The sequence below is a fragment of the Diadema antillarum genome, unplaced genomic scaffold, assembly GCF_040938485.1.
Source record: "Diadema antillarum isolate AM-2024a unplaced genomic scaffold, OU_Dant_1.0 scf00000099, whole genome shotgun sequence".
Classification (NCBI taxonomy): Eukaryota; Metazoa; Echinodermata; class Echinoidea; order Diadematoida; family Diadematidae; genus Diadema; species Diadema antillarum.
Genome location: NW_027270988.1, coordinates 1856642 through 1880327, shown reverse-complemented (window position 1 = coordinate 1880327; position 23686 = coordinate 1856642). Strand labels below are relative to the sequence as shown.

The following is a 23686-nucleotide window of genomic DNA, read 5'->3' as shown; positions in this document are numbered from 1 at the left end:
AACATGGGGGGGGGGGGGGGGGGTGACAATAATGTTTGACATGAACGGACGTATACAAAAAAGGCCTGTCACCCGTTGAGAACGCAGTATTCAAACATGGAAAAAAAATGAAAAGTTACAAAGGAAATATCTGATATCGTAACGTGTGAAGAGAACAGCAAATATGTCATTTGTGATTGTGTACATAATGGCCTTCGCCCTCCTTTCGGTCGTTTTCCTATACTAGTAATGTGAAGTGCACGCAATCGCTCATAAATCGGGGTCAATCTTCCGGTGGTACCACCATTCGTGAGGAAGCCGGGATTTCAGGAGGTTGTCTTTAGAGTTTTCTGCCAAGTTTTGTGTTTTGCTTTATACCTGTAAGATCTTAACTCCTTCGTGATCGTCATGGCTTTCCTCGACGCCTTCGATGTGGCCACGTCCACGACTACGGTCTATCTCTTCGTGACGGCCATACTCCTTTTCTTCGCGTGAGTTACATTCTCTCCTTTTCCCTATAGGCAGGGATTTACATTAGGGGTACATCATACACAATTTTACTCATATATATATATATATATATATATATATATATATAGAGAGAGAGAGAGAGAGAGAGAGAGAGAGAGAGAGAGAGAGAGAGAGACGGGGGGGGGGGTGAGGTCGTGTATTGCGCCATCATATAATTATTGTGCTGAAATGTGAGCAGCTATACGTCGTAGAGTTGCAAGACGATTGAGCCGTGACCGTATTGTAAATATTATTGTTATGTTTTCCATTCGAATGGTTATTTCACACTACAACAGGCATTTCAAAAGTAATAAAATTGTCACAATAAAGTCCACCACCTCTTAATAGGTACATTAGGCGAAACGTAAAGAACACGATGAAGTAAGGCAGCGGAAAGTGACAGAGTATTGCAAACAGGGAAAAGTGTTGAAATGATATACCCGGAGACTTATATGTGTTTCAGCGTTTGCTATTTATTAACAGATTAAATCTCATTTATCAAATACAGAGTAATGAATGATGTCTAGAAACTGGTAGATCACAAACAATGTTAACACATCGCAAACAATGGGATAAATAGTTCATTTGTGCATTCTGTTGCAATGTCGGTGATATATAATTGGCGTGTGGATTTCGCTGCTTAAAGTTCCATCTGTATTAGAATGTCCATGTAGGTGCCCTATGTAAAGATTCTTAATGTATCCTTTAAACCTTGTTGGAGGATGTGTTGTAAGAAAAAGTGCACGAAAAACATATTAATACTTGTCCGAATACTCGCCATTCATTATGATACAGATCGTAATCAGAATTAATGTTCCTGAGGTTTTTTTATTATCACTTTTAGCCTGAAAGCTTGTGTGATATATCCCATGACCTACCATTATTCTTAAATCATTCAGTAAGAACTAACATTCTGACTTTCACATTTAAAGCTGGTTAAAATTGACGTCATTTTATTTTAAACACTATCAACGGTGATGAAAGATACTGAGTATCAGCTCACTTGTGTGCATATTCATGACAACTGTTTGGCAATATCTACAAAACTTCTGAAGTTGAAAAAAATAACTACTCTTTTTTCTTCCTTGTTTGTTAGTTTTTGTTTTTGTTTTCCGTTCTTTTGTTTGTTTATTTGTTTGGTGTTGTTGTTGTTTTTGGGTTTTGTTTTTGTTTGTTTGTTTGTTTGTTTGTTTGTCTTTTTTTTTTTTTTTTTTTTTTTTTTTTTTTTTTTTTGGGGGGGGGGGGGGGGGGGGGTCCGGAATCGCCGGAATCGCCAGAGGTTTCAAATATGTGGAATATATCACCCTCACATATGCAAATTAGACATGGCAATGGGAATATCGCCTCAAATTTACCATTAAAGAAAAGACTGTTTAGCACTTGAACAAATATCATGGTTTTTTTTTTCTTAATGTGTTTGTTTCTTGTGATTCATTATTCCTCTTCCCTTTTAGCCGAGTCCTCAATCCTATAACCATTTCAACAACTACAGAGTTTGATGTGAAGAAATTTCTTCTTCGTAAGTGCATGTCACCAAAAACATTCGGTAGAGATCTGTGTACAAGCGAATGAGATATTTTCCGAGAACGTAATATCATAATACCTATCATAAGCTCAAATTATAGGCGACTGTGATGGAATATACTGCTTCACTAAACTAGAATAGCTTGAGTTGTACATGTTTCATACTTGCCATAGCTTTTAGAAAGTCTGATAACATGTATTTCAGACCCTGAGGAATCTAATTGTTTCTTTGATTAAGGTTACATCTTTAAAGAAAGTCATTCTCAATGATAGTTGATTAGCATTAAACAAATGTAGCCCTCTGACATCCAAAACTTAAAATCTGATACTGATGTAATGTAGCTATATGCTACCAAAAATCTGTGACCCGCTTATCATTGTATTATTTTTATTGTTTTTGTGTAGTAGGCCTGCCTAACAAATGGATTATAACCCTTGCTCTAAACAGACGATGACTATGCGTATACACACAAAACAGAGGTACTGATGTGATTTGATTGTATTTCAATCCCTTTTATTTCATTATACTTTTATTTCTCTCTATTACAATGCAAACAATAGGTTTTGACATTGTGGTTGACGCGTTAGGTGACATTTGCGAGTAATTCTGGGATCAACCTTCATCCACCCACCAAGTTTAATCCCAATAACTGACAGACTGACAGACAAACAAACGTTGATCAAATTATAGTCTGATCGCTATTTTTTCATTATTAAATTGCAGGCAATGAGTTTTGGTATTTGCGGTTGACGCGTTATGACATTTGTGGCCGACGTGTTATGACATCTGTAGTAATTATGATATTTGTTGTCGACGTATTATGACATTTGTAGTTATTCTGACATTTGTGATTAACGTGTTATGACATTTGTAGTAATTTTGACATAAGTGGTCGATTTTTGACATTTGTGGGCTCTACATACCGTCTTCTTTAGTTCAGTTAACACGTCTTACTTTGGTTTCCACATAATAGAATTAAAACTTTGATTATGTGTTTCTTTTATCACATACATGACATACGTAGCTCAGGGCACGTATTGTCTGGGTGTTTTCAATGTTAGGAGGGAAAAAAATCCTCGTATATCAAAGTTACGTGCTTCAAATATCTGCCATTGTGTTTGCAGATATAATGGGCCTCTGACCTTAGAATGTTTGCTGTGGTCAGTCTAGTGATTACATTTCAGGAAAAGGTTATACTGAAGGCTACCAACCCACATTTGTCACTCTTTTGGGGGCGGTCATGTGATTCTAAGGATTTCCCCCCTTTTAAGAGCATGATCAAGCGAGAAAGGACTGGGGTAGGATGGGGCTGGAATGGACGAGGAGACAACAGAGGGCTAACAGCCATGTGATTGCACCGAAATGAAGAAGGTCCCGAAAGTTATATTACACTTTCATCGATATCTTACTAGAAACCAAACTTGACCGATCAATTTTCGATAATTTATGCTTCATTTGTCTTTTCAAAATTGCCATAAACGAGATCTTGATTAACGCTTCACCGATTGAGTTTCACACAAACCCACAAACCGCAACCACATGCAAAGATAGACATATGTAAACACGTATAATGAAATGTGGTTTTTATATTTATGATTCCATGTAGGCCTGCTCATTCTCTTACATGTTCAAAATACCACTAAAATATCTGAATCAAAAGCATTTGGAGCTAATATGGAGTAAAAATGACAGTCATGCAACGAGTCTAAATATACATTTGTCATTATGAATGCGATGTGCCAGGTTGGGCCAACTCTCCCCTAAACCCCTCCTCCAATCCCACCCCCACCTCTCCCCCAGAGCTCCGCCCACCCATTCTCACATCTAGCAAGACCAGGTGTAATTTGGTGACTGATATGATCACCTGACGAACAGTCTGTACCAAGCGACCTTTCCAGATAAGCTAAACACACAGACACAAAGGTGAAGATACTTTTTGTAATCTCTTTGTGTCTTCATTATATCATTGAATGATATAGATTAGGAGGGTAAACAATTGATGCGAAATCCACTTCGTGACACGTTATAGGGTAAAAATATTGCACTGTTTTGTTGAACTCCATGACAAATCATGATGAAAAAAAAAAGGATGATGAAATAGCAACTTCACATAAGAATGCATGATTCGATGCTTAAGGAAGCAGAGCAAACGAAGAAATTTATGCTTAACTCCTGTACAGGTACACTTGTTAAGCAAGTAGTATTGTAAGGGAATTATACTGCTACATTATCAGAATAATATGTGAACCTGCAATGACATCATCCTTTTCATGTGTATACATACGTTCTGAGTACATGTATTTCAGTTGAATGGCACACAATGAATGTCAGTAAATGGCACACAATGAATCCTTCAAATACATATATTGACGGCACTAGAAATTTATGTATTACATAATGTGACATTATACAGATCGTATGGAATATCTCTTTAATCTAGTTGCATTTGCATGGCATGGATGCAACGGTTGTCTGAGATAGCCATGCTTGTTAATTGATACAGTAGAGTCTCGTGACTTAAGACAGTGTCACAAATCAGGGTGTGACAACAAAAAAACACCGTGTGAAAGAAAGTCCCACGCTGTTTTAGATAACCTCAACAGTAAACAGAACAAGTCTACAATTGATACTGCCTTCGACGAACCTAATTTGAATAGTAGGCCTACTAGTCTCAAACTCGAGTACAATTCAAACGAGGTGATAGTGTTATGGTCATGTCATATTCGCCAAGATACAAATCTTCTCTAGAAGTTTTGATATGATGCATAGTTTCTGAATTGTTCACATAACACACACACACACACACACACACACACACACACACACACACACACACAAGTGATAAGCTATTTCAGTTTCAGTTTCAATGTATTTATTACTTCTCATATAGTTACTGCAAGAATAGTGTCACAAATTCTCGTAACCTTGTCCATAATAAACAAACCCAAAAACATACATGCATAGTTTTCACAGTAATTATAATGATTGGTCGGAATCGAATCGGGTTGTACAAAGAGAAGTATGACAGCCCAACATAAAAGCAGGATTGTTTGGCTGTAAAACCCCGAGTGATCAGTGTTTGTGAATGAGAAACAGTATTATGTGTGCAAACCAAAGGAGAGCTGTTATGTCCTTTTCTAATTCGAACAAGGGTTGACCCTGACGATATAATTGTTTCGCGTTACCGCTTTTGAAACCGCAAAATTGCATTCTTTTTGCTATAATGTTCACCTTTCTTTTTCATCTCTCTACATTTGATTAAAAATATCAGTGTGATTGTTTCCCTTTACAGTGTTACAAGGATCACATGATTCAAAGTTGAACCCGGAAACCGCACAGCAAACATGATTCTCTCGTGATCCAACTTATCATAACGCACGATATTACTTTCAAATACGAGGCCATATCAGGCTTGTCAGATCTCGGAGTTTCCATGCCCTCCCCTCCCCCTTTCTGGGTTGGTCGACTACGGGCCTTGGGTGTTGGGTGTTGGGTGTTGGGTGTTGGGTGTTGGGTGTTGGGTGTTGGGTGTTGGGTGTTGGGTGTTGGGTGTTGGGTGTTGGGTGTTGGGTGTTGGGTGTTGGGTGTTGGGTGTTGGTGTTGGTGTTGGTGTTGGTGTGGGTGTTGGGTGTTGGGTGTTGGGTGTTGGGTGTTGGGTGTTGGGTGTTGGGTGTTGGGTGTTGGGTGTTGGGTGTTGGGTGTTGGGTGTTGGGTGTCGGGTGTCGGGTGTCGGGTGTCGGGTGTCGGATGTCGGGTGTCGGGTTGCAATATAGGCCTATAATTGCCAGAGTATTAATAATGTCTAATTAATAGTGTCTTTTCCCTCATAAATTACGGCAATAATACTTAGTAGGTGCCACCGACCTTTTTGTTTCTATTTCTTCAAGTTCTGATAGCGGTTGATGCACGCAACCACCTGCATGCAGACAGCTATATACCGTGCACAGACGATTTGTACACGCGTACGCACACACACACATACACACACACACATGCACACAACACACAACATATCTGTGTGAAAACACACAAACACTACGATGTGGTGTAGAACTATGCAGACTTTGAGAAAATTTCTCGCCTGGTTACGAAAAAAAAAGAAGGTGCGAGCCGTAAGTCATGGGCTCTGGGGGCATTTTATGAAGCGTTTTGTCCGACAAATTTGTCGGACAAATTTGCTCTCAGCCAATCAGATGCAAGAATTTCATCAAGATAAGGCTAAAGCTAATAGTGTCAGTCAAAATGACAAGCTGCAGGAAAAAATTTTGTTCATGGCGTACCCTGGAAGTCCTCGGCACCGAACAATCACCTTTAAAATGTTTTAAAACAGCTTACAAAATATCCTTCCTTCAAGGTATCACTCAAATTAGAAATTATGCTCACCAATCTATTCCTCCCCCCCCCAAAAAAAAAAAAAAAAACACACGCACACACACACACATATCTTGGCTAATACAGATTCTTAGTGTTTGAAATATAGATCTTTCGATGATATTAGGTGGTTTTCATTTCCTGTATAAAGCTCTCAACTTCTGAACATTGTGTACTATCGCTTTTTCTCTTCTCTGCTCTGCTCTTGTCTTTCCTTCTCTTTTCTTATCTTTTCCTCTTTGGGGAACCAAGACAGAAATTGAATTAAGGGACAAGAATAATGGGGGGACCCATTATTCTTGTCTCTTAATTCAATTTCTGTCTTGTATCAAATCCCCAGTGTGTTGTCCTCCTCAGTCAAATAACATAGGAAATGACGACTGTTAATTTATACGCTATTTAAATTTGTGTGTTATGCGTTTTGTTCCTTCACTTAAAAGTAGAGAGAACAACAACAAGTCATAATGTCCAGAGGCCGTTATCAAAATCACAAGCCATTTGTGACCCTGCATCACGAAACAAACACAAAGACGCACCCCTTGGTTTTATGGGAGGACTAAAAAAGGGGAAACGGGTCAACCAAGTCAATATGAAGAGTTTGTTCGCAAAAACCGATATGTCCATATTTGCCAAATGGAGATATTTGCGATTAAAGGTCAAGAAAAGTAAAGAGAATAAAAAGAAAATATTTGCTTCTTTTGACCATAGCTTCAGAAGTGTACCTTTATATGTAGTGACCAGTATATCATTTAAAAGGTATTATTTTGTGCTTTATGACAGAGACCGTACTTCAAAATCTTCAAAAAGGGACTTATCGGTTTTTGCAAACAAACTCTTCAATTGAGTTTTTTCATGTTTTCTGAAAGAGCTTTCTTCTTCTACATTATTCTTAAGTTTGGGATCATAAGATGAACGGAAAAGTGTGTGCTAAGCAGTTTTATGCCACTTTTTTTAGAATAATGTGATCAGGTATGTCTTTAGAGGTCCCTTTTCATTTCTCGAAAATCCTTTGCACATTCTTCATTTTCAATTCTAGTAACTTTTGAAAGGAAAATGCTACTGCTTTTAACGTAGGCATTGATTACGGACAGAATGTGTTGATAGAGCATGCTCAATTTCAGCTTAATCCGATAATCCCTTCATTGTTGTTGCTCCTGTGGTTTACAACCTGCTGTTTGTTCCTTTCATCGAAGAGCTAGCACTGCTTGGTAAAGACTATAAGCGCTTGTATAGACCCTTGGTATAGACACTCTACTTCAGAGCCTCTTCTCTCAGATCACGCTTGTTCAGAGTGTGTGCCTTCTTTCCAATATTTAGATAGGTTAGGAGAGTCCATTTGAATTGAGTAGTACATGATTTGAAAGCTTAGAGTCTGCTCTTTCAGAATCTGACCCTAACTAAAAATCCATGTCTGGCGACTTTTTGTTGATTTTGTGATGCAGGGTCACGTTTGCTTATCGATAACGGTCTCCTCCACCTATACTTTAACATATACCATAATGAAACGCATGTACGTATTGTTCTTATTTCATATTAATAAACACTCTTGTGCATATTTTCATGTGATTTTTTTTTTATTTTGACACGTTGATTTCCTTTATACAAGTGGAGAATAAAAAACATACTGAAATCATCATCATCATCATCATTATCACCTGATCAAGTGACGCATATGGCAGGACAAACTAGAAAAGCACTCCGAGAGCGTAGACCTCGGCCAAGCAGTTACTTTCCATCGATGATCTTGCTTTCCACCCACTGAAAAATTGCCCGATTTCCCCAATATAGGAGCCTTTGTTACGTCATAAACCCTCACATGCGCGGCGCGCCTCGCCCAGCAGAAACTACGGCACGCACTTTAGTGCGCGCATGCAAACCTCAAATACGCCCAGCCTGATCTCCCAAGTTCATTGACCCTACCTGCCAAAATATCAAAAATCCTTCATAAATTCCCCCAAAATTCTCGGATCACTACCAAAAGTTAACCGTGTGGTACTTGTGTCATTCTCAACCTTTCCTGCAAGTTTCATCCCAATCCGTTCAATACTTTTTTGAGTTGTTTTGCGCACAGACAAACGAACGAACGAACGAACGAACGGACGGACAAACCAACAAACCAACAGTAACGAAAACATAACCTCCTTCCTTGGCGGAGGTAACAAAGGGTTTACCCAGGCGAACAAGGAAATATCAGCAAACAAAGTCCACCAAAATATCTGATATACCAAGAGCAGATCTGTTTTTAAATCTATTTAATATGTTAAGATATTAGGGTGGACTTTGTTTGCTGATATTTCCTTGTTCGCCTGGGTAAACCCTTTGTTTGTCCTGCCATATGCGTCACTTGATCAGGTGATGATGATGATGATGATGATGTCAATATGTTTTAATTCTCCAAGGGGAAATGCGGAATAAATGATAAATGGAGGAATTTTGACGAAAAGCATGAAAATATTCAGCAGAAATGCAAATATTGCCCTTTTGAAAAATTATGCATTGATATGGGCTCAAAGCGGAATTGAACTCACAAGAGCACAAAATGCATCTTATACCACTACATTCTGTATGTTAATGAGAAAATACAATTCTTTTTTTAATAAAAAGCAGATAATTTGTAAATCTAAATTCCTCAGATAGCCCGTTTTCTATGCACATCCAATATATACACCCATTTTATGCATCCCTGCCAATCTCCCATAAATTGTTTTGATTATAGCCCTCATCTATACACACTTTGCCATAATGAGCCCTACTGTGGAGTAGTCCTGAGGCCCCAGATCAAAGATAAGGCTTTGAAAAGCATTGCATACATTGTCAAAACCTTAAGGGGAATCAAAAATTTCCCCTTTGGAACGAAATCCCCTTAAGACAACCTCGTTTTCAGACGTTTATTCCCCCTATGAAAGCTTTTATACGTTTATATCTGCTGGTCTGTGTCAACGAAATGGGCATACTGATTATCATGCTTTGCATCCACACTTCTGCCTTGTAGGTACGATTTTTGGTGCCACACCTACTTTTGGCGAATGGGAATTCCTGGTCCCACCCCTCTTCCGATCTTCGGTAACATCCTTGCTATTGGAAACGTAAGTTTACATAGACCTCAACACAGACACATAAGTAGGCATACTTACACACGTTGACATGGTAACACTGTTAATGGCATAATCATCAAAGTTCAGGAGAAGAAGCGTTGAAATGAGTTCATTGTTCAGTAAGTTGATATGAACTGACTTTCATTGTGTCCATGCCTTGTCTGATCAGTTGCGATCTTTCAAACTTCATTGTAGAGGGAGACAAAGAAGAAAACTCACACCTTAACCTTGTCCCCTCTACTTGATAAACTCTTGCTTTCATTTCCATAAATACAGTATAAAGTTGGACATTTTGTTGTGACGGTTAAGTGCTTGCAGTACTGCAGTTGTATATGTAAATTTCAATTATGCAGCTTTATACCTACATGCACATTGCACGTTCCTTTCACTTTGGAAGAATTTTCACGAGTCGATAAAAAGCATGTCGGACAAGCATGGCCCCGTGACCGGAATCTACCTGTGGCGAGAACCAATCATCATGGTCAGTGATGTCAAGCTCCTTAGAAAAATACTCATCAAGGACTTCGGCAAGTTCTATAACAGGAGGGTGAGTCGTAGCAATGTGTAGATATGCTTAGAGTGGTAGTGTGGGTTGTGCTAATGGTAGTAGGAGCAGTAGCAGATGAAGTAGTAGGACTTTAAAGATCCTAATCAAGACGCAATCACGTGACTATTCTTTAGTTCTTCTTATTGATGCCCAAACGGGCATATTTTTTTTAACCATTGACTGCATGCAAATCGCGACCGGTAGGACCTTGGCTTCTCACTTAGAGATACGCGCGTGACTGTGGCTTGTCGTAATCAATGACATCGATATTGCACAATTTTTAATAGCAATGCGCACTCAGTCAATGTACAAGCGCGCGATCAAATATTTACCGGAAACAAGTTCGAGTGCAGGACGAGATTGTTTGGGTATTTCTTTGGATATCTTGCAAGTTCTTCATGTACAGCTGATTTGTATTTACCCATAAAATAAGGTAAATGTAAAATACTTCATAGAACCATTTATAAAGCAATAATGCACTGGTGTGGGTTTTTTTTTTTTTCGATATCGGAGGTGCAGCTCATTTTCAGGTATTTACAATGTTTTGCAACATGCACTCCGCCGCGCCTTGTGAACGTTGCACTATTGTAAATACCCATACCCACAAGTGCACTGGATCTCCACTAACGCACTCTCACCTGTGCATTATTTGTATATTGCAATATGACACTATGTTTAGGATGATTTGAAAACAGAATTAGATAAACAATAGAGTAAGCGATATCTTGTAAAATGCTACTCTTCTGGAGGGGTCTAGAAGGTTGATTAGCTGTATTGCAACCTGTGTCTCACAAATGAATATCATTCGAAAATTATGACTACGCGAAGGAAAACGCAAACGTCAGCTCTCTCCCTCTCTTTCTTTCTTTCTCTCTCTCCGTCTCCCTTCCTTCTCTCTCTCTCTCTCTCTCTCTCACTCATCTAGAAACAAAAGGCTACCAATTATTTCTGCAAAATACTTTTGAAGCTGTGCGTTTTTACTGTTTTTGTTTGTGCTTTTGGGCTTCTAATCTTTAAAATCTTTCATTCTTTTATGTGAGGAAGGCACTAACTCAGTGATGTAGGGATGCATTCATTTTCCTGTCTATTATTCGTCAATCAATATTATTCATCGACTGCTGATCGATATATTGGGTGATTGATTGAAGGCCAGGTATTTCCATGTGGACTTTCCACCTCTTTGTGTATGTGCCCCAGGAGATACCCGTATCATCCGGGGACTTTGACACCGCCTTGTTCAACCTCCGAGACGCGCAGTGGAAGAAAGTGCGTGACATCCTTACCCCGACATTCACTGGCCGAAAGATGAAGATGGTACGTAGAGAAACGCTCAGGCGTTTCTCTTTACATAGCTATGTTCTTATATCAACTCATTCTCCTGTTTGGTATTAACGCACACACCTGCACAAGCAATACACGTTAAAATACATTCCAAACACACCACAGTGTCCTAAACCATCTTCAAAGCACTATCCTTCTTATACCAGCCTTCTTTTTTTTTTAGTGATAAGGATCAAAACTTTGAAAAATACATGCATTTGAATGAAATAAATTATAACTGGTAAAGAAATGAAAGGCACTGCAGGTAATCATGCGCGTTATGCTCGGTCTACAGCATCAAGTTGCGTTCCATTGTCTTTGTTTAATCATAATATTCAAACATTGATTATCACATGATGTATAACTATAAGAATTTACCTGGTTTTGGGAGGCATCTTTGCGGACGCATTCAAGTATTCTTACGAAAGGTCCATTCGAAATGTTAACGTAGAATGTTATTACGTCACATATTTAGATATTTCATATTGGCCACTCCTATTTGATGATCAGAGTGTTATACATGAAATCAAGTTAACACTGCCTAACACTCTTTTGATTTCCAGAGTTTCATTACTAATTTTTGCTTCGAAATTTCTCAATAAGAGAGGTGGAATATGATATTGTGAACTGTTAAAAAAAAAATACAATATTGTGAACTTTTTTCTCTTTGTATCAATTTGTTTGCAATTTGTGATCAGCAAGTGCCGCTTTTTTGTAGTCTCGTTGAATTAATGTGAAGAAACAAACTAACATGCAACACTAAGACTTATACTAAGACTTTCATTCCTGAGGGGCATACGGGAATGTCCAAATAATGCAAATCTACCAGAAATCATTTTTACTCTTGAACGAATCGTCCAGCTTTTGTAGCACTTCAGTTAGGCGAGTCACCATTTTCTCTGCGTTTTAAGAATGACTCCATATGCATTAGGAAATCTTGCCCTTTTATCGTGCATATATAATCTTGAGTTTCAACTAATCAATGCTTATAATTAGCTTGTTCTATTTTCCACTATATGATTTCTCTTCGCCAAGATGTCAGGCATCGTGAATTCCTGCGCAGATACCATGATGGACAACGTACAGAAGGCGTGTGCTAAGGATGGCACAGTTCAGTGTAAAGAGTAAGTCTAAGCTTCCGTCGATCCGAATTCCACTGATTCTGCTCATTTTTATCGAGACACTTTCCCTACCGTGGACTATTCGTAAATGAACAAATCATGTTAGCTTTCAACACAGATCATTTTCTTCAGACCGTGTTCTGCCAATGAAACCAACCCTAAACATTCTAGATGAAGTTTGCAGATGATTCCATTCGTTTTTAAATCAATGGCAAATTCACATTCATGAACTGGCTTATTTCCATCAAAACACTTTAAAATCGCCATAGCTGGGCAAAGAGGGCGCTTTCCATAACCGGCTATAGTCAGCATTACGATGAACATGAAAAATTTCGCCACAAACTCGCAATACATGTCCTTTTTTCTAACATGTATACATAAGTCTCCATTAACATATAAGTTTGAAATGAGAAAATGCAAGCGCGTAGGAAATGCACGAACAATTCAGTGACTTTTATGTATCATCTAAAGAGACCCACTTATTTCGCACTAGTCCTGAATTTACCGATTAGGGGAAAAGGTTCTGCTTTTAAACTCCGCTCAGAGATCCTTGCGGAAGATTTATACTGTCTGTACATATACGTGTTTTGTGCTTTATAAATCTATAATGCTGTATCATTCATTTTGATGTTTACTTGATTAACCGGTGCAGTCTGTTCGGTGGTTTCGTGATGGACACGGTGGCGAGTTGTGCCTTCGGTCTGCAGGTGAAGTCACAGACTCAGGCAGACGAACCATTCGTCAACCACGCAAAGAAATTCTTCCAGGTTTCTTTCACCACACCCGTCTTCGCCCTCGTCTGTAAGTAACCGAGGAATCAAAAGGATCTTCAACAGAATAAGATAGCGGGGATAGTTCTTTGAATATTACAAATACACTTGTACAGAGAGTGGCATTGGCTAGAAGCTGTCATTGCACATAGATATTCACCCCTCAGAATTGATAATCCCTTCTTTCATTCAAAGTCCTTCTTCCTTGAAGAAAATTCAATGCGGGAAAAAAGCAACACAGAAAAAAAATGTAGAAGATGCAGTTGTAGTAGTAGTATTAGTAGTAGCAGCAGTAGTAGTAGTAGTAGTAGTAGTAGTAACTGTACTTGTAAAAGCAGTGGTAGTAGCAGTAGTAGCAGTAATTGTAGTTGTACTATTACTGCTACTACTACTAGTAGTAGTAGCAGTAGTAGTAGTAGTAGTAGTAGTAGTGGTAGTAGTAGTAGTAGTAGCAGCAGCAGCAGCAAGAGTTGTTGTAGCAGAAGTAGGGGGAGAAGTATTAATGGTATCATTTATATGAATATTATGCTTTCACTGACTGACTCTTTCCCCCGATTTATCTTTCTTTGTTTCAATGTTGTTCTTCGAGTTCAGCTTTCCTGCCGTTCTTGGCGCCTGTTGTCAAATTTCTTGGATTCACCCTCTTTCCCAAGGACACCATCAAGTTCTTCACTGAAGTCATTGACAAAACCATTGCTATGAGGAAAGGCGGACACGGCACACACGTGCGTTGAATACGGTTTTCCTGCTGCTGTGTTTATTATTGTAGTTTACTTTTGTTGTTGTTGTGGTTGTTATTGTTTCTGTTCTTACTAAGTTGTGATTGTAGTTGTTGTGGTTGTTGTTATTGTTGTTGTTGTTGTTGTAGTTGTTGTTGTTGTTGTTGTTGTTGTTGTTGGCGGTGTCATTATCATTGTTCATGCATGGTGACATTTTACAGCTAAACTTATAATGCTTGCTATTTTCAACGTTGACGTCTGGGGCATGTTTATGTGATACTAGCCATGCTAGCACGACTAGTAAATGGATTATCTACCACTCCATACTCCATATATTATGTGTCCGACATTTTACATGTACGTTTGTCTGTCTGTCTATATGTCTATCTGTATGTCTGTCTCTCTGTCTGTGATGTCTGTCTCTGTGTCTGTCTGTCTGTCTGTCTGGTTGTCTGTCTCACCGTCTTGTAGACCCTCACTCGTCCATCAACTTCCGGAGCAATTGATACAGAAAGCATGATTTGCTGCCATTCATAATTGATTATCTTCTTTTTTAAATTTCATTGCAAATGTTGCACGTAAGAAATAGTACAAGGAACTGAAGAATGTCACTATATTTAGACGAAATAAGTAGTTTAAAAAATGACCAACATTTCTCATGATATATCAGAATGTGGACTTCCTCCAACTCCTGATCGACGCCCAGGATGGCAAAAACATACACACCATCGAAAACGACGACGACGACCAGCATAACCAACTCTTCGTCGGATCCGACGAAGGCAAGAATTCCATCACGCCGACCACTAGAGGGCGCCTTTCCAGACGTGAGGTTGTTGGACAGGTAGGCTGAGATAAGAGGTATTGTCATGTTTGTGTTAGATATAAAAAAAAAAACCGAAAGATGCATTGATTCTAACATTCATGTTAAAATAAACAAATATGTTTATATGTTTAACTTCAGTCGTGAGATTTACACGGATAAAATTGTAGCGCGCAATGTAAGTTAAATCCGACGACTACCATGTCAGGCCTTTCCGGACAACTACGCGGGCTTCTTGCGTGTAGAGATTTTTCAGCAGGCAGGATAATTTTCTGTGGGCAGTCAAGGATTTGGGCGAGTTCTACCTGTGTGTATTCGGTGTGACCTGCATGTCAGGCTCTAAAGGAGCACGTGAGAGCTTCGAAACTGATCCACCTAAATTACGGGCGACAAATGGACAAAGTACCTGTGTTACAACTATGTTACCTGCGTTGGAGTTGCGTGAAGGTGCGACTGCTAACCCCTGCAACTCATCCGGAGCAAGTTTTGAGAATGCGCAAGGCCCTGCCACACCTTTGTGGGAAAGCCTTTCTTATGAATGGAAAATCCCTACAAGCAGCAAGCCCCCCCCCCCCCCCCCCCTCCCCGCAGCTTGCCCGGAAAGATAGGACAAGGCCTAAACTTGGCTGCGGGTAAATGGGACGACGTGCACACCTCCGGGCAACAAGGGGCGAGACACGTGGTGTGAACTGTAAGGTGCTGTCTATCTGCTGGGACCTCCGGGTAGCAGCAATTGTTTCCCGCAAGTTACACGCAAGGCTTGCCCGGAAATTTGTGAGATTTATAATTGAAATCGCTTTGCGTTGTAATACATACTGTAGTGAGGGGAATTTTCTCTCTCTAATACTCACGGGCATAAGGATTGTCATCTCTGCTCCTCTTGAACGTTAAAATTCTAAACGGTTCACCTCTCCTATGTCGCAATGACAAGATCTATGAAATTATTGACCTTCGAATATAGTTTTCATGCCATATCAATTATTCAGAAATGTAAGGGGATGAGCTCATATAAATGACTGAAAAAGAATCGAAGAGATATATGAACTTGCCAGAGTCTTTAATATTTCGAATCATTCGGATCATTATAAAGGCCGCGTGCATATTCAAAAACACGCGTAAATACCAAGTTTCGTCTTTTGAAAAATAGACGACACCTGTGATTGATATCCCTCTAGAAATCCTTGCCTCTCATATACACACAGGCAATGATTTTCCTTTCGGCCGGCTACGAGACAACTACCACTGCTCTCACGCTGGGATCGTACCTCCTCGCCCAAAATCCCCACGTCCAGGACAAACTCATCGCCGAGATCGATAAGCTCGCCCCCAACCGCGACGATGTCGATTACACGAAGGTCTCAACGATGCCGTACCTCGATCAGGTCATGTGTGAGATTCTCCGCTACTACCCACCCGCTACCACGTAATGATTTTTCATCTTTGTTTGGCTGTTTTGTTAGTTTTATGTATTATAGTTCGTTTCATTCTTCTAATGATGAAGAGATGAGTAAGAAATCATTGATGAAGAGATGAGTATCAGATCATTGATACACGGTATACAGAGCCACGCCCTTTCCTTAGCTCCATCCTAAATGTATTTATAATCATAGCACCGACTGAATAAAATCTTGGTAACTTTCACGAGACTATTATTTTACGTATTTTACGTAGACTGGATCGCGAGTGTGGCGAGACCTGCACGTACAAGGGAGTCACCATCGAGAGGGGAGTGGACGTATGGGTCAACCCGTACACCATGCATCACTCATCCTCCTACTGGCCCGAGCCAAGCAAGTTTGATCCTGATAGGTGAGATACATTTAATTCCCCCAATCATCTTCGGCAAATTCATCAGTTTTGAATTTTCTTCATCCTTTCCTTGCTCCTTAAATTCTTATCATCCTTTCCCTTTTCTATTTTGTCTTTCTTACACCATTTTTTATCTTGAATGTACGTTTTTTTCCTATTTTATTTTCCTTTTTGTCCTTGTTTTCTTCATGTGTTTCTGAACTACTCCTGCTTCTTATATTTTTTTTTTCGTTTTCTCCTTTGCCTTCCCCTATGTCTATTTCTTCTTCTCTTCTTTTTCTTCCAATGAATTCTTCTTTGTTGGTCTCGTTATTCCATCGTCTCCAGGTTCTCCAAGGAGAATCGCGAGAAGCGAGACCCTTTCACCTGGATGCCTTTCGGCGCCGGACCGCGAATCTGTGTCGGGATGAGGTTCGCCCTGATGGAAGCTAAGATGGCGCTTGTTCGCGTCCTGCAAAAAGCACGTTTCGAAACCAGCCCGCTGACTGAGGTACGTTCCCCCTGCCCGTTGATACCCCCCCCCCCCGACAATTCGTGCTTATAATGCCTTATAAGTTTTTACGATTCTGATTAACCTTGCAGAGGAACTAATGGTAAAGCAGGGGCGGATCCAGGGAGGACCGCAACCGGCGCACGCCCACCCCCCTTTATTTTTTGTTGAAACAAAAGAAATAAAAAGAAAAAATGGGGGAGGGGTGCGTGCGCCCCCTTTAATTTTGTAAACGCGCCCCCTCTTTACGGAATTCCTGGATCCGCCCCTGGGTAAAGGGTGGGATGAAATAAACGTCCACATTCACGCACACCTGCGAAATACACACAAAAAGAGATTGAACGGGACTGCAGATATTAAGGAATCTTATGCCTCCGGCACGAAGTGTTGCCCAGGACATTATGCTTTGGGGCTGTCTGTCAGTCTGTCAGTCCGTCCGTCTGTCCTTGATCAATCTTATGGACAACCTAACTTAAAAACTAATTGAGGTATCGTAATGAAACTTTGCATATGTATGTTTGAGTGGACGAAGTGGACAACATTTGGGTGCACATGCACAAAATCAAAAGTCGCGGTCAAAATACTCTCAAAAAGTTTACTCTATACAAGGCCTGAAGGTATTTTCTTGAGGGTAAAAGGCCAAAGGTCGAGTGAAATGCTAAAAAAAGGCACCTTTTTTCCATATCTCGGAAATGGCCAAAGGTGTCATCCTAAAATTAACTGCCTAACAGTGGTTTTCCTGTGAATTTTTGGGCCATAGGGTCAAATGGCAGAGATTTAGGATCAAGTAAAAATTCTAAAGTCCCCGATTACCTGCTCTCTTAAACAATGTAGTTATCCATCCAAACGAAACCTATTTCAAGGTAAGTAAACAATCACCACATTTGTGACAAGCATGTAACCTAGGAATAATATATATATTTTTTGTAATATTGTGAACCTGTCGTTTCACGTTGTCAAGACGTACTCTGTAGATTTATAGGAGAGCTATGGGTTATGGTCGAGGAATACTGGACGCCATTCTATGTTTTTTTTTTAATCTTTTTCCCCTATTTTGTCGTCTTTATTAATTCTTAAAATTAATGGTTTGCTCAAACTCCGCGGAAAGCTTCATAAAGTCAGATTAATTCATTTTATTGATAGTTGCTTCATTTGAGCATTTATCATCCTTTATCTTAAGATTTACTGAAATAAAAAATATCCTCATGAGCGACACATGAATATTCATGCATATTCCTATCCTTTTTGTTTTCTTTCTTGCTCACCTGGCATATTATCCACGTATAGTGAATCCTCCGGAGTCTACGTTTCTGTCTTTGGTGTGCCTGCGAGTATTGATCCAAAAAGAACTATCCTAAACGCATCCCACTTACATTAGTTAGCGCTTGACCTAAATTTCGGCAGCATTGGGTTATTCACAGAGTGGTTTTATTCAGCCGTTGAACCAAATCGGGTCATACATGTCCCTTACCCCACAGCTCTCCGACCTCATCAGAAAATAATAGCTTCGTGATTGTTTACAATATTAATAAGGAATAAACGTCCCTCCACTTCATTTTCCCTAAAGGCTGTGTGAGGTGTTTGAGCAATTCCGACAATCAACGGCTGTCCTGTTTACATTAGAATATTGTCCTGGTTTCTTTTTACAGTTATAATATCATCCTCTATATTTTGTCATATCTCTCCTTGAAGGGGGTTCAAATTCAAATTCAAATTCAAACTTTATTTTCACTTTCTTTCTTCAACAGAATGTATAAGAAACAATATCATGAACTTGACATGCGACTCGTTGTAAATATATATAACCAGACAGGATTAACAGCATATTCTTGTCTACATGATCAGTAAAATAAAGATACATACACTCTATATATACACACTGAGGAGAAAAAAAGTGGAGGTACCCACTCAAAAGACTAAGCTTGTAACATGTGGATACCTCTGAGGGAAAGGGGGAAAATGGGGTGAAAACTTACAACTACAAAGAGTGCGGGAAACTGGGGAAGCGGGGAATAGAGAAAAAAAGAAAGCAAAAGTGTGAAAAAAAAGAAACAACAAACAGGGAAAAGTGGAAGAGAGAGAAGAGAGAGAGAGAAACCAAAAATTTGTTGATGCATACACCAAGGGCGAAAGCCCACAGAGACAATTAGCCAGGTGTTTTCTAAAGTGACAAATTGTCGAGCAGCTTTCCAGCGGAAGAGATTCAACTGTGAGGACGAGAGAACGAGAGCACGTATAGAATACTACCAGGTAGTAAAAATAAGTGATACCTCAAGAGAACGCAGCCTTTCAGTCAAAGAAGAGAATGATATCGTGCTCACAAAATATATTACAAAATTAAAAACATTCAGTTACATTATAAGACTTCAAAAGAAGCATTTTCAATCTCGTTTTAAAAGAATTCAATGAAGGGGCACTTTTTATATCCATAGGAAGGGAGTTCCAGAATCTTGGACCTACATAAATAAAAGTCTGTTGAGCTAACAAGGTTCTTAACAGAGGTAAATGAAATTCATTTGATTGTCTAGTTGGGTATCTATGGTATGTCCGGTTGCGCATAAACATGGAGTTAAATACAAACGGGAGGCAATTATTATTATAAGTATACATAAACTGCCCTAATTGTAATAAAAACAAATCCTTCATTTTCAGAATCTTGTTATCAAAAAACAAAGGATCTGTATGAGAATATGGGACAGTATTGCAAATAATGCGAAGAGCCTTCTTTTGTAACAGTAGAATCCTATCCAATGATAATTGATGCGTGTTTCCCCATACCAAAATTCCATAATTTAAATAAGGCAATATCAAAGATGAATACAATGTTAACAGCGAATGCTGAGGAATAGACAGTTTTAATCTATTAATAACACCTATGTTACGTGAAATTTTCTTGCAAACATTATCGATATGAAATTTCCAAGAAAGTTTGTTATCAACTGTAACACCGAGAAACTTTATATGGGGAACACTTTCTAAGACAGCGTCACCAAAACAAATGTCCATATCTAAATTATCTAAAGTGTTACTAAAAAGCATATATTTTGTTTTTTGGATATTCAAAGACAACTTATTTGCTCGTATCCACTCACATAAATGTTGTAGTTCGGAATTAACTGTCTGCACAAGAATATTTGGGTCTTCATGTGAGTAAAAAACATTTGAATCGTCGGCAAAAAGTATGAACGATAACACATCTGACGAAGCACAAAAATCATTAATGTAAACAATAAACAATAGTGGACCCAATAAACTACCTTGTGGCACGCCACACTTCAGTTCTCTCATATCAGAATTATGATTGTTCAAAAATACATATTGTTTGCGATCAGTTAGATAACTCCTGAACCACTCCAAGGCCTTCCCACGTATACCATAATGAGACAACTTGTAGAGTAAGATATCATGGTTTATAGTGTCGAAGGCCTCGGAGAAGTCCAGGAAGATACCAATCAAATGTGACCGATTGTCTAAAGCATGTGCTACTTTGCCAACAAAATTAAGCAAAGCATGACAGGTGCTATGCTTTTCTCGGAATCCAAACTGCGAATTTGTAAAAACATTACACATCTTCAAAAAATTCATCGTTCTTTTATATATAATTTTCTCTAAAATCTTGTAATACTTCCCCATGAAAATCTAAAATTCGTTCTTTAGACATTCCTTTTTCCCTTAAGAGGAAGTCTACCCAGAAAATGAATAAGCTCCAAAGAAAGAGAAAAAAATCCATACAGAACGTTCCAAAAGTGGCCAAAGTCGGATAAGAAATGAAGAAGATAATTTTATATCATATTTGAATTTCGCATCTTTTTTTTCGAATAACAGATCTTGACCAGTTCTTATGAATGTTCAAATAAGCGAGTTGATAATGCCATGCCCTCTTAATATTTCATATGAAATTCGAAAAAAGTCGTTATCATTACCTAGTACAGGTTGAAGCGTATTTCCATACCAAAATATATCACAGTCAACATTTGTTGTTGTTTTTTTCTTATTTTGGGTGGTTTTGAGGCAAGTGTTATATTCATACAGCTGAAAATGAGATTTTTTATCATTTCTGCTTATGAAAATTTAATGACAAGAAATTTATAGAGTATAACATCATCATCTTGCTGATTTGAATATTCATAAGGACTGACCAAGAAGTGTTAAAAAAAAGAATTTCAAAATATCACAGCTTCCGTATTTCTTATCCAATTTTGATCGTATTTGTACTGTTCTGCTGGGATTTTTTTCTCCCTTTTTTTTATGAAATTGGTAAACTTTTGGAATGGATTTTTCATTCAAGGATCCAGTAGCGAAGGGAGAGCAAGGAATAACGTACACTCTGAAACATTATGTCATCGACACAAAATATTTTGTTTGGTTTTTTAACTGAAGTTCATGCACAACATCAATTTCCCCGCTCCTCCACCCTGCTTGAATTAAAGGTGGCCAGATTTAACATGGCGTGCTCCTGTTCGAACTCGTTTTAAAATCATAAAAATTATTGTTTGTTCCTTTATTTTGTTTGCTTGTTTTCTGCAGATTCCTCCAAAGTTGGGTACCAGTGGTCTTCTTTCTCCTCCCAATGGAGTAACCCTGAAACTGGTCGCTCGCTGAGAATGATTCTACCCCAGGCCTTCCTCTTAAATAATGATTTCATAACATATCAATTCATAAAGCGTAAAAAAACATGTATTCTTCTGCGCTGCAAAAGCCTCTCATGTACTTGATGATAATGATCAGTTAAATTAACCGACCCATGCGAGATTCCCAACTCCCTGTAGATTTTAGATGGAACTAACCGCAGTCCTGTTGCCTTAGGTTTACTTTTGTTTGTGTAATAATTTGTTTAAAAATCGGTGATACACCGGAGTAATTGGAAGAGAAGGAGCTGGTGACATAATGTTTGGATGTTGGAGATGTCTAATTATGGTGTAAATAAATCATTAATTTACAAAGTCCATGTAGATTTTAGATGGAGCTGACAATATTCCTATCGCCTTAGGTTTACTTGTGTTTGAGTGATAGTATTTGTTTATCAATCGATGATAAGACCGGAGTGATTGGAAGTGTTGGGGGATGAAATAATGTTAGGATGTTGAAGGTTTCTAATTATGATGTAAAAATTACACTGTCGTACATAGTATGAATATGAATACCTACTTATGTTCTCATATCTAATGGAACCTAGATTTCCTTAACCCTTGCTGTCCGTTTTAAACCCAGGGCTCGGAGCTAGTGAGGGGCTACAGACTACTAATCTCCTCGTAGACTAGACGCTTAGTTCGTTTGAGATTTAAATTGTTCCGTTAGCTTTAATTGTCTAAGATTGATAAATCAAAACGTGGGTTTACGGTGTGCTCGCACAAAAAGAATTACAACTTCAAGTGAGATTCAAGGATGTAATACATTGTTAGGAAAAAGGAGTAGAGAGACAGACAGAAAGACAGGCAGACAGAAATGAGATGGCGAGTCAACGGAGGAAGTTGCAGAAATATGAATTATCAACTTGTTTTTCTTGTAATTATTCTTGATTATTTTCTCACCTTCGTTGTATTCCTGTCCCTCCATTATGATAAACGCCTTCACCTCTGACTGACACATATACGATATCTATATTTATATACATATGTACAGCATCAGCATCAAATTTCTCGTGCCATCGTCGCTCAAAACACTGTACACTGTATTTTACATCAAATACATGCTCACGCTTCACTACCCCCACATTACGCCTACAAACCCATTTCAATCACTCTACAGACACCAGAAACCTCACAGGTACACCTTCCCATGCTTTAAGGACTCACACCCATAAATATTTCCCCATAGGGATATGTGTTTAAAATCAAATTTCAAAAAAAAATTCTGTAAAATAGCTGGGAGAAATGAGGTATTTCAGCTTCACGAACCTGGATAAATGAGATATACCCTTTCATCCATCAAATTTTCAGGGTGGATTCTTCAGTCCAAATTCTGTCCAGGGGTCCGCAAAGCCAAACTACGAGTTCTTGTCACTCAAAAAATTACCTATTTTCCGTACACGTACCCAATGAATTATAGTCCCCTCAAATTCCATCAGAAAAGCTTTCATCTTCCAACCAAAATGCACTTTGTAGAGGAATTCATACTCAATATCTACAGCTATTCAGTTTTTTGCCAAACTACATCATTGATTTTTAATCAATTTTTTTCTTCATTTATTTTGGTATCTTTGGTACGAATTTGTGAAGAGGTATGGGACATTCCATTGTATTTACGGGTGTGAGCCCTTAAACAAGGTAATCAGTTTACTTGGTTATATATCGTTCGAGCAATTCAATTTAATTTTTAAAATATAATGATTTGAATTATTTCATTGCCACTATGAGCGCTGCTATTGTGTATTTATTCCGTATCGCTGTCCTATTATTTTATACCGCCGTGTATGCCAATATGAATGTCATATTGCTGTTCTTGTGTAGTGAATACAAGCTTATGTTATGTTGCTGTTTTCTTTTTTTCTTGGGCTTCCGATTTCTTTTTGCCTTGTTTTTACCATATTCCCTTCAGATGTTTCAAATGGTTTTGTTATGTTCAAGCCCTAAAGAAGACCCGTAAAAAGATCAAAATCTCGGTATTA

General features: G+C 38.7%; 1 protein-coding gene across 1 annotated transcript; it reads left to right on the top strand.

Annotated features, from left to right (window-relative positions):
• Positions 1-286: 286 nt before the first annotated feature.
• On the top strand, positions 287-23686 carry LOC139718698 (cytochrome P450 3A29-like). Its single transcript, XM_071630158.1, has 12 exons — positions 287-470; positions 9378-9471; positions 9878-10027; positions 11225-11341; positions 12383-12471; positions 13121-13269; positions 13833-13963; positions 14628-14801; positions 15983-16203; positions 16452-16589; positions 16917-17079; positions 21607-23686. The coding sequence occupies exons 1-12, from the start codon at positions 388-390 to the stop codon at positions 21679-21681; spliced, it is 1584 nt and encodes a 527-aa protein (XP_071486259.1). The 5' UTR covers positions 287-387; the 3' UTR covers positions 21682-23686.

What these genes read in the sequence shown, in the direction of transcription:
- LOC139718698 (XM_071630158.1), top strand. Translation starts at nt 388, where the DNA reads ATGGCTTTCCTCGACGCCTTCGATGTGGCCACGTCCACGACTACGGTC. An exon ending in GCCATACTCCTTTTCTTCGC is followed by an intron (nt 471 to 9,377) that starts GTGAGTTACATT and finishes TCTGCCTTGTAG; the next exon opens with GTACGATTTTTGGTGCCACA. An exon ending in AGCAAGTTTGATCCTGATAG is followed by an intron (nt 16,590 to 16,916) that starts GTGAGATACATT and finishes CATCGTCTCCAG; the next exon opens with GTTCTCCAAGGAGAATCGCG.